Raw genomic sequence first — 14,942 nt, 5'->3', positions numbered from 1 at the left:
TCCTCCTCCTTCTTCTTTGTTAATATACCTCCAAATAAATGCTAGTATATCTTGAAGTAAAGATGGGGCTTATGTATTACTCTGGAATAGACTTTGTGTTGATTTTATATTTTATAAAAGAGAAATATTTGCATCATTATGATTCTTTATTAATGGGAATTTTTTCTTGTTTTTGTAGGGAAGAATGGACAGAAGCTATCCAGGCTGTAGCAGACAGACTCCAGAGGCAAGAAGAGGAGAGAATGAATTGTAGTCCAACTTCACAAATTGATAATATAGGAGAGGAAGAGATGGATGCTTCTACAACCCATCATAAAAGAAAGGTAGAAAAGAACATCTTACTCCCCTCCTCAGCACAACATTTATATGTGTAGAAGAAATATGTTAACAACTGCCATTTGCAAAAACTGTTAGCCAATTATCTTATGATATGCTATTATATTGGTGTGGATGGTTTTTATTTTATTTTATTTTTTTTTTCCACTGTAACAGCTCCTTTACTTTGCAGTGAAAATTGATTTGTATATTCTTTGCCTCTGAGTCCTTGTGGAATTTTTTTTTTTTTTTTTTTAAATTCAGACAGAAAGTCGGTGTGGATGGTTTTTAATAAGGTGAATCTTAAACCTGTCATTGTTTAAAACCAAATAATTGAAACATCACTTTATTTCAGTGTTTCAGCAATTACCACTGAATGCTGAAAGGGCTTGTTAGGAAGTTGTGATTGATGTGCCGTCATACTACTTTATAATTTGCATTTTTCCCTTATTGTTTTTAATACTATTTTAGAAACTTGGAAATAAAGTGTTTTCCCTAATATGGTCCTTTTCTATTTGGCATTCTGTGTTCTCCTGAAAGCAGAAGGTGAAATGGCTCTGGTATACTTCCTGCTTGGTGCCCCAGCCTCACTAATGTCAGCAGGAAAGCGAACAATCTTGGAAATTATAGCTTTTTATTTTAGTGGCTGCTTCTGAGCCAATGAGGGAAACAGATTTTTTCTTCCCTCAGTGCTCCAGAATAATAATCGCCAATTTATATATTTATGAGAATTGTAAATTATGTTTTTCATTGCTATAGAAAATTGCAAAGCAACTCCCTGTGTAAAAAGTGGTATTTTAAGACTAAGGGTAAAAGTATTCAAAATAGATGAACATGCCATTTTTAATGTTGGAATATATTTGTTATAATAGATTTTAAATTAATCTTCAGGTAGGAAAATGCTAATTCTTAAGGTAATGATCCATGTAATTTGGTATTAACACAGTGATTAAGAACTCTTTGGAGTTAGACTGCCTGAGTTCAAATCCTCTTTTTCCTATGTGCTAACCATGTGAACTTGCTGAGCTTTACAGTTACAACTTAGATTTAGTTAATCGTTCTTTCCTTACCAGAAATTTCTATTCTAATTAGAATAGTATTCTATACTTGATCTTGGCCAAATGTCTGAGAACCTGTATGTCTTCCTTGAAGACTAATCCTCTATTTGTTAGTTGAATTGTATCTCTGTTTTCTTTTGAATCACCTTAACAATGCTCTGCCCTTGTTCCTCAGTTATTGCAAAGAGAAAAATACAATCTAGCTTTACCCACCTACTCAGAGAGAAAAAAGCTTCTTTTGCTCATGTATGTGCACATGTACACAATTAATTTGAAATTTGACTATGCTTATAAATTTAAAGTCATATCCTGATTATTCTCACCCTTTGAGTAATAAACTACCTTGTTCAGTAACAAGCTAGACTGCTGTAGAACTTCTTAATAACAAAAATTAATAGTAAGATGCTATTTAGGCAGGTAGAGGTTGAACGTGGGAAGTTTATAACACTCTAACTAGAAATACTGTTACTGATAGATGTAAGAATTTTGGAAATGAATATGAAAATTTGCAGAAGAACTTTGAATGAAGAGAGACAACCATTTTGAAAGATATAAAAATGGAAAACTATGGAAGATCCTTCTTTTTCTGTTAAGGCTGGTTGTAAATGATTATTAAAGCATAATACGTTTTCCTGTTTTGTTACCAGTGTTGATTATCTTAGAATTTATCACCTTCACTAATTATCACTTATAAAGATTTATTATATGCTTATTTTGTGCTAGGCTCTGAGCAGTGCTTTTATATGTGTTATCTCATTTGATCCTCATAGGAATCATATGAGGTAGATACTGTTATCCCATTTTACAGTTGAGTCCTCTGATATTTAAAGAAGTTAAATATCTTGTTCAAGCATATAATGACTTTACACACTATGCAACTTCAGTATGCAGTCTACTTTTTATTGATTCACATATCTTGAGCTTCTATAATCTCTATAATTGTTATAGTCATAACATAACCAAGCTATATTAGAAACAAAATTATACAGATAGGCTCTCTTATATTTGTACTCTGTTTCTCAAAATAGTATGTCAAATTGTTGCATTTACACAGTGCTTGAATATTAGTTAATTTCATTTTATATTAGAGCACTCTTGGAAAAATCAGTAGAATTTTAATATTATAGAATACTGGTAGAAAGTGAGGTTTCTGTTGTCCTACTGCTTGAGTTCATGTCCTGGGTCTACAGTGTGTGTAATTGTGGGGAAAGTCCCTTAAGCCTTCTGTCCTTTAGTCCCTTCATCTATAAAAGGAAGATAACAGTGGTACTTACCTCATAGAGTTGTGAAGATTAAAATATAGTTTGGAATATATGTGAAGTGTGTATATACTAAGTGCTCAATGAATATTAGCTATTATTAGCTAGTATTCTTCTTTATCCACATAAAGATAATTAAACATTCACATATTTTTAAAGTGGAGTCTCCTAGAATTCTCTTGTTGAAACTAAGTCTCCAAAATGAAAAATTGATAGAAGTATTTTGAATTTGGGGGGTGGGGGTCCATTGTCTTATTTAGCCTATATCTTATTTCTATTGTAATTTTTAAATTTTATTTAAAATGAAATAGTATAAAATAGTTTGAAATAACAAAGAGTACAGAAAAAGAACATTTGTACCACTAACTATGCTATAACAATCGTAATAACTTGGTTCAAAAGGGTGAAATATTACTATCACTTCCTTAAGATGACTCTAAAACTACAGTTGACACATGAACAACACAGAGGCTTTGTGAGCCGCCCTCTGCACAGTTAAAAATCTGCCTATAAATTATAGTCGGCCCTCTGTGTCCCAGTTCTCCCTATCTGTGGTTCCTCTGATGCAACATTTCTTCCATATACACTCTTGTTTTTTATCTGTGATTCTTCATTTGAGGATTCAACCAACAGTGGATCACAAAAAGTCAGTAGAAAAAAATCCACATGTAAATGGATCCACAGAGCTCAAACCCATGTTGTTCAAGAGTCAGCTATATATCCTTTATGAACGTCAGTTATAAAAAGAATTGTACAAGTTCAGATTATTTTTAATTTTAGATTGTAAACACAAATATTTTCAGATAAGAATATCCTTCTCTGAGAGATAGCTTCAAGATGGCAGAGGAGTAAGGCATGGAGATCACCTTCCTCCCCACGAATACATCAAAAATACATTTACATGACGAACAGCTCCAACAGAACACCTACTGAACGCTGGCAGAAGACCTCAGACTTCCCAAAAGGCAAGAAACTCCCCACATACCTGGCCGTTTGGCTAACAGGGGCTTGGTGCTCCGGCCAGGTGTCAGGCCTGAGCCTCTGAGGTGGGAGAGCCGAGTTCAGGACATTGGTCCACCGGAGACCTCCCGGCCCCATGTAATATCAAATGGCGAAAGCTCTCTCAGAGATCTCCATCTCAACGTGAAGAGCCAGCTACACTCAACAACCAGCAAGCTACAGTGCTGGACACCCTATGTCAAACAACTAGCAAGACAGGAACACAACCCCACCCATTAGCAGGAAGGCTGCCTAAAATAATAATAACGTCACAGACACCCCAAAACACACCACTGGACGTGGTCCTGCCCACCAGAAAGACAAGGTCCAGCCTCATCCACCAAAACAGAGACACCAGTCCCCTCTACCAGGAAGCCTACACAACCCACTGAAACAACCTTAGCCACTGGGGGCAGACACCAAGAACAACAGGAACTATGAACCTGCAGCCTGAAAAAAGGAGACCCCAATACAGTAAGTTAAGCAAAATGAGAAGACAGAGAAACACACAGCAGATGAAGGAGTAAGATAGAAACCCACCAGACCAGACAAATGAAGGGGAAATAGGAAGTCTACCTGAAAAAGAATTCAGAGGAATGATAGTAAAGATGATCCAAAATCTTGGAAATAGAATGGAAAAAATACAAGAAACATTTAACAAGGACCTAGAAGAACTAAAGGAATCAATAGCAGAATAACTGAGGCAGAAGAATGGATAAGTGACCTGGAAGATAAAATAGTGGAAATAACTGCCGCAGAGCAGAATAAAGAAAAAAGAATGAAAAGAATTGAGGACAGTCTCAGAGACCCCTTGGACAACATTAAATGCACCAACATTTGAATTATAGGGGTCCCAGAAGAAGAAGAGAAAAAGAAAGGGACTGAGAAAATATTTGAAGACATTATAGTTGCCAACTTCCCTAATATGGGAAAGGAAGTAGTCAAACAAGTCCAGGAAGCACAGAGAGTCCCATACAGGATAAATCCAAGGTGAAACACGCCAAGACACATATTAATCAAACTATCAAAAATTAAATAAAAAGAAAAAATATTAAAAGCAGCAAAGGAAAAACAACAAATAACATACAAGGGAATCCCCACAAGGTCAACAGCTGATCTTTCAGCAGAAACACTGCAAGCCAGAAGGGAGTAGCAGGACATATTTAAACTGATGAAAGGGAAAAGCCTACAACCAAGATTACTCTCCCAGCAAGGATCTCATTCAGATTTGACAGAGAAATTAAAACCTTTACAAACAAGCAAAAGCTAAGATAATTCAGCACCACCAACCCAGCTTTAAAACAAATGCTGGGGCTTCCCTGGTGGCGCAGTGGTTGAGAATCTGGCTGCCAATGCAGGGGACATGGGTTCGAGCCCTGGTCTGGGAGAATCCCACATGCCGCGGAGCAACTAGGGCCGTGAGCCACAGTTACTGAGCCTGTGCGTCTGGAGCCTATTCTACGCAACAAGAGAGGGCGCGATAGTGAGAGGCCCGTGCACCACGATGAAGAGTGCCCCCTGCTTGCCGCAACTAGAGAGAGCCCTCGCACAGAAACGAAGACTCAACACACCCAAAGAAATAAATTAATTAATTAGTTAATTTAAAAAAACAAAACAAAACAAATGCTAAAGGAACTTCTCTAGGCAGGAAACACAAGAGAAGGAAAAGACCTACAATAACAAACCCAAAACAATTAAGAAAACGGTAATAGGAACATACATATCGATAACTACCTTAAATATAAATGAATTAAATGCTCCAACCAAAAGACATAGACGGGCTCAATGCATACAAAAACAATACCTGTATATATGCTGTCTACAAGAAACTCACCTCAGACCTAGGGGCACATACAGACTGAAAGCGAGGGGATGGAAAAAGATATTCCATGCAAATGGAAATCAGAAGAAAGCTGGAGTAGCAATTTTCATATCAGACAAAATAGACTTTAAAGTAAAGACTATTACAAGAGACAAATAGAGACACTACATAATGATCAAGGGATCAATCCAAGAAGATATAGCAATTGTAAATCTTTATGCACCCAACATAGGAGCACCTCAATACATAAGGCAAATGCTAACAGCCATAAAAGAGGAAATCGACAGTAACACAATCACAGTAGGGGAGTTTAACACCCCACTTTCACCAATGGACAGATCATCCAAAATACAAAAAAATAAGGAAACACAAGCTTTAAATGATACATTAAACAAGATGGACTTAATTGAAGTTCACAGGACATTCCATCCAAAAACAACAGAATACACTTTCTTCTCAAGTGTTCATGGAACATTCTCCAGGATAGATCATATCTTGGTCACAAATCAAGCCTTAGCAAATTCAAGAGAATTGAAATCATATCAAGTATCTTTTCTGACCACAACGCTATGAGACTAGATATCAATTATAGGAAAAAATCTGTGAAAAATACAAATACATGGAGGCTAAACAATACTACTAAATAACCAAGACATCACTGAAGAAGTCAAAGAGGAAATCAAAAAATACCTAGAAACAAATGACAATGAAAACACGACGACCCAAAACCTATGGGATGCAGCAAAAGCAGTGCTAAGAGGGAAGTTTATAGCAACAACTACCTCAAGAAACAAGAAACATCTCAAATAAACAACCTAACCTTACACCTGAAGCAGTTAGAGAAAGAAGAACAAAAAACCCCCAAAGTTAGCAGAAGGAAAGAAATCATAAAGATCAGATCAGAAATAAATGAAAAAGAAATGAAGGAAACAATAGCTAAGATCAAAAAGACTAAGAGCTGGTTCTTTGAGAAGATAAACAAAATTGGTAAACCATTAGCCAGACTCATCAAAAAAAAAAAGGGAAAAGACTCAAATCAATAGAATTAGAAACGAAACAGGAGAAGTAACAACTGACACAGCAGAAATAGAAAGGATCATGAGGGATCACTACAAGCAACTATATACCAGTAAAATGGACAACCTGGAAAAAGTGGACAAATTCTTAGAAAAGCACAACCTTCCGAGACTGAACCAGGAAGAAATAGAAAAAAGGAACAGACCGATCACAAGCACTGAAATTGAAACTGTGATTTAAAAATCTTCCAACAAACAAAAGCCCAGGACCAGATGGCTTCACAGGCGAATTCTATCAAACATTTAGAGAAGAGCTAACACCTCTTCTTCTCAAACTCTTCCAAAATATAGCAGAGGGAGGAACACTCCCAAACTCATCCTATGAGGCCACCATCACCCTGATAGCAAAACCAGACAAAGATGTCACAAGAAAAGGAAACTACAGACCAGTATCACTGATGAACATAGATGCAAAAATCCTCAACAAAATACTAGCAAACAGAATCCAACAGCACATTAAAAGGATCATACACCATGATCAAGTGGGGTTTATCCCAGGAATGCAAGGATTTTTCAATATACACAAATCAATCAATGTGATAAACCATATTAACAAATTGAAGGAGAAAAACCATATGATCATCTCGATAAAAGCTTTCCTAAGAAAAAGCTTTTGACAAAATTCAACACCGATTTCTGATAAAAACTCTCCAGAAAGTGAGCATAAAGGGAACTTACCTCAACATAATATAGGCCATATATGCCACAGCCAACTTCGTTCTCACTGGTGAAAAACTGAAACCATTTCCACTAAGATCAGGAACAAGACAAGGTGGCCCACTCTCACCACTGTTATTCAACATAGTTTTGGAAGTGTTAGCCACAGCAATCAGAGAAGAAAAAAAAATGAATCGAAATCAGAAAAGAAGAAGTAAAACTGTCACTGATTGCAGATGACATGATACTATACATAGAAAATCTCAGAGATGCTACCAAAAAACTACTAGAGCTAATCAATGAATTTGGTAAAGTATCAGGATATAAAATTAATGCACAGAAATCTTTTGCATTCCTATACACTAATGATGAAAAATATGAAGGAGAAATTAAGGAAACACTCCCATTTACCATTGCAACAAAAAGAATAAAATACCTAGGAATAAACCTACCTAAGGAGACAAAAGACCTGTATGCAGAAAACTATAAGACACTGATGAAATAAATTAAATACAAATAGATGGAGAGATATACCATGTTCTTGGATTGGAAGAATCAACATTGTGAAAATGACTATACTACCCAAAGCAGTCTACAGATTCAGTACAACCCTATCAAACTATGAATGGCATTTTTCACAGAACTAGTACAAAACATTTCACAGTTTGTATGGAAACACAAGACCCCAAATAGCCAAAGCAATCTTGAGAAAGAAACATGGAGCTGGAGGAATCAGGTTCCCTGACTTCAGACTCTACTACAAAGCTACAATAATCAAGACAGTATGGTACTGGCACAAAAACAGAAATATACATCAATGGAACAGGAGAGAAAGCCCAGAGATAAACCAACACACATATGGTCACCTTATCTTGATAAAGGAGGTAAGAATATACAGTGGAGAAAAGACAGCCTCTTCAATAAGTGGCGCTGGGAAAACTGGACAGGTACATGTAGAAGAATGAAATTAGAACACTCCCTAATACCTTACACAAAAATGACCTCAAAATGGATTAAAGACCTAAATGTAAGCCCGGACACTATCAAACTCTTAGAGGAAAACAGGCAGAACACTCTAAGACATCCATCACAGCAAGATCCTTTTTGACCCACCTCCCAGAGAAATGGAAATAAAAACAAAAATAAACAAACGGGACCTAATGAAACTTAAACCTTTTGCACAGCAAAGGAAACCATAAACAAGACCAAAAGACAACCCTCAGAATGGGAGAAAATATTTGCAAACGAAGCAACTGATAAAGGATTAATCTCCAAAACACACAGGCAGCTCAATATCAAAAAAACAAACAACCCAATCCAAAAATGGGCAGAAGACCTAAATAGACATTTCTCCAAAGGAGATATACAGATTGCCAGCAAACACATGAAAGAATTCTCAATATCACTAATCATTAGGGAAATGCAAATCAAAATCACAATGAGGCATCACCTTACAGTAGTCAGAATGGCCATCATCAAAAAATCTACAAATAGTAAATGCTGGAGAGGGTGAGGGTGTGGAGGAAAGGGAACCGTTCTGCACTGCTGGTGGGAATGTAAATTGATAGAGCCAGTATGGTGAACAGTATGGAGGTTCCTTAAAAAACTAAAAATAGAACTACCATTTGACCCAGCAATCCCACTACTGGGCATATACCCTGAGAACACCATAATTCAAAAAGAGTCATGTACCGCAATGTTCATTGCAGCTCTATTTACAATAGCCAAGACATGAAAGCAACCTAAGTGTCCATCAACAGTTGAATGGATAAAGAAGATGTGGCACATATATACAATGGAATATTACTCAGCCATAAAAAGAAACGAAATTGAGTTATTTGTAGTGAGGGGGATGGACCTAGAATCTGTCATACAGAGTGAAGTAAGAGAGAAAGAGAAAAACAAATACCATATGCTAACACATGTATATGGAATCTAAAAAAAAAAAAAAAGGTTCTATATAACCTAGGAGCAGGACAGGAAGGGATAAAGACGCGGATGTAGAGAATGGGCTTGAGGACATGGGGAAGGGGAAGGGTAAGCTGGGACGAATGAGAGAGTGGCATGGACATATATACAGTACCAAATGTAAAATAGCTAGGTAGTGGGAAGCAGCCACATAGTACAGGGATATCAGCTCGGTGCTTTGTGTCCACTTGGGGGGGTCATAGGGAGGGTGGGAGGGAGACACAAGAGGGAGGAGATATGGGGATATATGTTTAGGTAAAGCTGATTCACTTTGTTATATAGCAGAAACTAACACACCATTGTAAAGCAATTATACTCCAATAAAGATGTTTTTAAAAAATGAATATCCTCATAATCTACAGAATATATTTTCTTCTTTGTTCACTTTTTGACAAATGGGCAGTAGGATAAAGAGAATACCTACTGATTATGGTAGCTATGCTGAGAATTGTCTTAACTGCTCTCTGTTACCTGGATCAGACAGATGTGGTAAGAGTATTGCCGTAGTGTCTGCTCTGCAGCTTGAAACTCTTGGAGAGGGAAGGATACTGGTGCCGGAGAGAAAGGCAAAGCCCTTGCAACCAGATTCAAGTGCTGATCTTTGTTTAAATTAAAAGATGATTTTTCAAAGGAATTTGATTAGAGCAAGGGTCCCCAACCCCCCCATCCACACACCCCCACCCCCCACCGGGCCGCACAGCAGGAGGTGAGTGAGCGAAGCTTCATGAGTCGCTCCCCATTGCTCCCCATCGCTTGCATTACCGCCTGAACCATCCCTCCCACCCCCAGTCCAAGTTAAAATTGTCTTCCACGAAACCGATCCCTGGTGCCAAAAAGGTTGGAGTCTGCTGGTTTAGAGGGCGCAGGCATGCTTAATCTTGGTCTGCCAAGCTGCCATTATCTATAACCTGTCATGTACGTGAAGCAGCACAGCATAAAAGGATTAACAGTCAGATGGGAATAAAAATTCTGCTTCGTTTTCAAGTAACCAATATAGGCCTCTCTGGGACAGCTGTTTATCATCTCATGACTTAGGTAAGAAGTATAATCAGTACCTCCTATATTCCCATTTTGTCTGATTCCAGTTCTTGGAATTTTCTTACTTAATGCCTGACTACCATAACTGATAACAATGGCTAGTATACAGAGAAGGAGAGGAATAAAAGAACAGACCTGCTGAAATCAAGTGATCTCTCACTTCCTACCCAGCAGGAGGAGCAGCATAATCAGTGTTGTAGAAGTTGACTGATAAGATTGGAGCTTCCCCTTCCTTGGGCAAAAGCACTAGAGGAAGCGGGCAGAGAGGTGAACTTCTTGAAAGCCTCCTTTTCACTCCATGGGCCTTATTTGGTTTATCTCTTACATTGTAAATATATGTGGAATTAATCTTTTTTGACCAAATATGCTAAAACCATTGTATTTTTTTCCCTTGTATTCCTCTTCAATTCTATATAAATATTTGTAATGTAATTTTGGGGCTAGACAGTATTTTTCTTACATTCTAGTGTGTGTGACTTGAATATACTTATTAAGCACTTTTTTTATATGCACATGCATCTCTTAACGTAAAACAGCCACATTGATATGTTAGAGATTATGTAAAAGAAAGAGTATAACTCTGTAAAATATTTCCCTAATAAATTCTTAGGTTTGGGTTTTAGAGGGTTAATTTTTCTAGAGAGTGTCATGCTCTTATTTAAAAAAATTTTTTTAATTGAAATATTGTTGATTTACAATATTGCACTAGTTTCAGCCCTTGTTTTTAAAATTTTTTTATTGAAGTGTAGTTGATATACAGTATTGTGTTAGTTGATTTACAATTTGTGTTGGTTTCCCCTTTGGTAACCGTAAGATTGTTTGCTATGTCTGTGAGTCTGTTTCTGTTTGGGAAATAATTCATTTGTACTTTTTAAAAAGTTTCCACATATAAGTGATGTAATAGTTGTCTTTCTCTGACTTACCTTCACTTAGTATGATAATCTCTAGGTCCATCCACGTTGTTGCAAATGGCGTTATTTCGTTCTTTTTTAATGGCTGAGTAATATTCCATTGTGTGTGTATATGTGTGTGTGTGTGTGTGTGTGTGTGTGTGTGTGTGTATCATATCTTTATCCATTCATGTGTTGATGGACACTTAGTTTGCTTCTATATCTTGGCTATTGTAAATAGTATGTTATGCTCTTATTTTTAATTAAAATCTTTTTGTATCTTTTCCCTTAACACCATCCAAAAGAGGAAAATAGTTTACATTTCATTTGTAAAGACTAGATAATCACCGTGTATACCACACTGAAGATGAACATTTGGTATCAAAGATACTTTTTAAATTTTCCGAAGTTTTATCAAAATAGATATGATAAATGTTTCTGATTTTATCATATAGTAATATAAATTTTATATAGTAATGTGAATTTTTGTTAGTAATATGTTTCCATGTAAATTCCTCTTTTTTTTTAAGATTGACATACTGATAAAAGCTATGAAATTTAGCGTTAAGGCTGTCATCCTTTTTTAAAACCTCCTTGTCCCTAAGAATTACAATCCTTAAAGAATATAGTAGTATTTCATTATTATGTATTTCTTTTCATGTGAAAATGTCATAAAGCAATTTACAGCTTATTTTCTAATTTTTATCCCCAGAATTCAGTTTCAGTTTATATGATATTTAGTAATGGGACACAGCAAGTATCATTTTCCGGTGTTTTTAGATATAAAATTAGGTGGGTACTGTTGAAATGAAGCTTTGCGCAATAAAAACAACATTATGGCTTAGTTATGAGAATAATGTCTGTCAGTTCTTCACTGCTATGAAGTAAAGTTCCCAAGTTTAATATCTTAAAACAATGACAGTTTATAATTTCTTCTGATTTTGTGGTTTGCCTGGGCAATTCTGCTGGTCTCACTTGGACCTTTCAAGCAGCTGCATTCAGCTGGCACGTGGACTGGGCTGGAAAATCCATGAAAGCCTTTCTCCCATGTCTGGATTTTTGGTTCTCCTCCAGTGAGCTCTCTCTTCATGTGATGTCTCATATTCCAGGGCCTCTCCATATGGCCTTTCTCTCCAGCAGATAGCCTGGACTTCCTTACAGCATGAGAGCTGACTTTTAAGAATGAAACTTTTCCAAGAGGGAGAAAGCATACGCTCCCAGACTTAAAGGCTAAGTCTGGAACTGGCACTCTATCACTTTGATGGTATTTTGTGTTTAGAGCTGGACACAAAGCCAGCCCAGGGAGAGGGAAAGTTGACTCCATTTCTTCATAGGAGGAATGGCATGTACATACAGGGAGTCGGGGCTGGAGGAATTAGTGTCTGCCATTTTTGGAGACTACCTAGTACAAAGGGCTTTGTGGTAATGTAGTATTACTTGATTTTTAAAAACCTGTTAATGAAAATGAAATTACTTAGTATTACCCACTGTTTGTTCAAATAACACTAATTCTGTTAACTCTATTCTGTATATTTAGAGTGACATCTTTGGTTTTTAGTTGAATTAATAAATATACTTGGTTATTTTCCCTATCTCTTGCTACTTTTCTTCGAATTAGAGATGCTACTGAATGATTAAGACAGTGTAACTTGACATTTGGAAAAATTACCAAGATTATAGATAGCAAATATTATTGTAAAGGAGTGAAGGCATTCGTTTCTAAAATTTTTAGAATTTTTACATGTATCTACAGACATATTCACCAGTGAACCATCTGGTCCTAGAGTTTTCTTGTTGAAAGCTTTTTGACCACAAATTCAATTTCCTTGATAGCTATAGGATATTCAAGTTATCTGTTTCTTCTTGAGTAACCTTTGAGTTTGAACCTTTCAAGGAATTTGTTCACTTCATATAAGTCGTTGATTTTATGGACATAAAGTTGTTTATAATACTCCCTTGGGATCCTTCCAGTATCTGTAGAATCTGTAATGATTTTACCTCTCTCATTCCTGATATTGGTTATTTGCATCCTCTTTCTTTCTTTTCCTGAATAATCTGGCTAGAGATGTATCAATTTTATTGATTTTCTCAAAGAACCAGCTTTTGGTTACATCAGTTTTTCATTCTTCTTATTTTTTTTCATTTTTTTAATTGGAGTATAGTTGATTTACAATGTTGTGTTAGTTTCTACTGTAAAGCAAAGTCAGTTATGCATATACATATTCCACTCTTTTTTAGATTCTGTTCCCATATAGGTCATTATAAAGTACTGAATAGAGTTCCCTGTGCTCTTCATCAGGTTCTTACTATTTATCTGTTCTATATATATGGTATGTATATGTCAAATTCGAATCTCCCAATTTATCCCTTCCCCTCCTTTCCCCCCTGATAACCACAAGTTTATTTTCGACATCTGTGACTCAACTTCTGTTTTGTAAATGGGTTCATTTGTACCATTTCTTTAGATTCCACATATAAGTGATATCATATGATATTGTTTTCTCTGTCTGACTTACTTCACTCAGTATGACAAACTCTAGATCCAACCATGTCGCTGAAAATGGCATTATTTCATTCTTTCTTATGGCTGAGTAATATTCCATTGTACATATATACCACCTCTTCCTTATCCATTCCTCCATTGATGGATATTTAGGTTGCTTCCATGTCCTGGCTCTTGTAAATAGTAATGCAGTGAACATTGAGGTGCATGTATCTTTTTGAATTATGGTTTTCTCTGGGTATATGCCCAGGAGTGGGATTGCTGGATCCTATGGTAGCTTTATTTTTAGTTTTTTAAGGAATCTTCGTACTGTTCTCCATAGTGGCTGTATCAATTTACTTTCCCATCAACAGTGCAAGAGGGTTCCGTTTTCTCCACACCCTCTCCAGCATTTATTCTTTCTAGATTTTTTGATGATGGCCATTGTGACCTGTGTGAGGTGGTACCTCATTGTAGTTTTGGTTTACATTTCTCTAATAATAAGTGATGTTGAGCAACTTTTCATGTGTCTCTTGGTCATTTGTATGTCTTCTTTGGAGAAATATCTGTTTACATCTTTGGCCCATTTTTTTTTTTTTTTTTTTTTAGTTTTTACTTATTTATTTATTTTTGGCTGTGTTGGGTCTTCATTTCTGTGCGAGGGCTTTCTCTAGTTGCGGCGAGCGGGGACCACTCTTCATCGCGGTGCGTGGGCCTCTCACTGTCGCGGACTCTCTTGTTGCGGAGCACAGGCTCCAGACGCGCAGGCTCAGTAGTTGTGGCTCACGGGCCTAGTTGCTCCGCGGCATGTGGGATCTTCCCAGACCGGGGCGCGAACCCGTGTCCCCTGCATTGGCAGGCAGATTCTCAACCACTACGCCACCAGGGAAGCCCTTTGGTCCATTTTTTAAATGGGTTTGTTTTTTTGATACTAAGCTGTATGAACTCTTTGTATATTTTGGAGATTAATCCCTTGTCCATTGCTTCATTTGTACATATTTTCTCCCATTCTATGGGTTTTCTTTTCGTTTTGTTTATGGTTTCCTTTGCTGTGCAAAAGCTTTTATGTTTATTTAGATCACATTTGTTTATTTTTGTTTTTATTTTCATTACTTTCAGAGGTGGATCAAAAAAGATGTTACTGCCATTTATGTCAGAGAGTGTTCTGCCTATGTTTTTCTCTAAGAGTTTTATAGTATCTGGTGTTACATTTAGGTCTTTAATCCATTTGGATTTATTTTTGTGTATGGTGTTAGAGAATGTTCTAATTTCATTCTTTTACATCTAGTTGTCCAGTTTTCCCAGTTCCTCTTATTGAAGAATTCCTCCATTGTGTATTCTTGCCTCCTTTGTCATAGATTAGGTGACCATAGGTGTG

General features: G+C 36.6%; 1 protein-coding gene across 5 annotated transcripts in view; it reads left to right on the top strand.

The window, feature by feature from the left end:
* The window catches only part of AKT3 (AKT serine/threonine kinase 3), a 386,660-nt gene that overhangs the window by 207,290 nt on the left and 164,428 nt on the right, over window positions 1–14,942 (top strand). For all 5 annotated transcript variants that reach the window (XM_059940876.1, XM_059940883.1, XM_059940866.1 and 2 more), the window contains one exon: window positions 179–323. In XM_059940876.1, coding sequence (XP_059796859.1) covers window positions 179–323 — 145 coding nt within the window. The remainder of the gene's footprint in view (window positions 1–178; window positions 324–14,942) is intronic.

Source organism: Balaenoptera ricei, chromosome 1 (assembly GCF_028023285.1).
Source record: "Balaenoptera ricei isolate mBalRic1 chromosome 1, mBalRic1.hap2, whole genome shotgun sequence".
Taxonomy (NCBI): Eukaryota; Metazoa; Chordata; class Mammalia; order Artiodactyla; family Balaenopteridae; genus Balaenoptera; species Balaenoptera ricei.
Note: the sequence above shows the minus strand (reverse complement) of the source record. Positions and strands in the feature narration are given on the sequence as shown.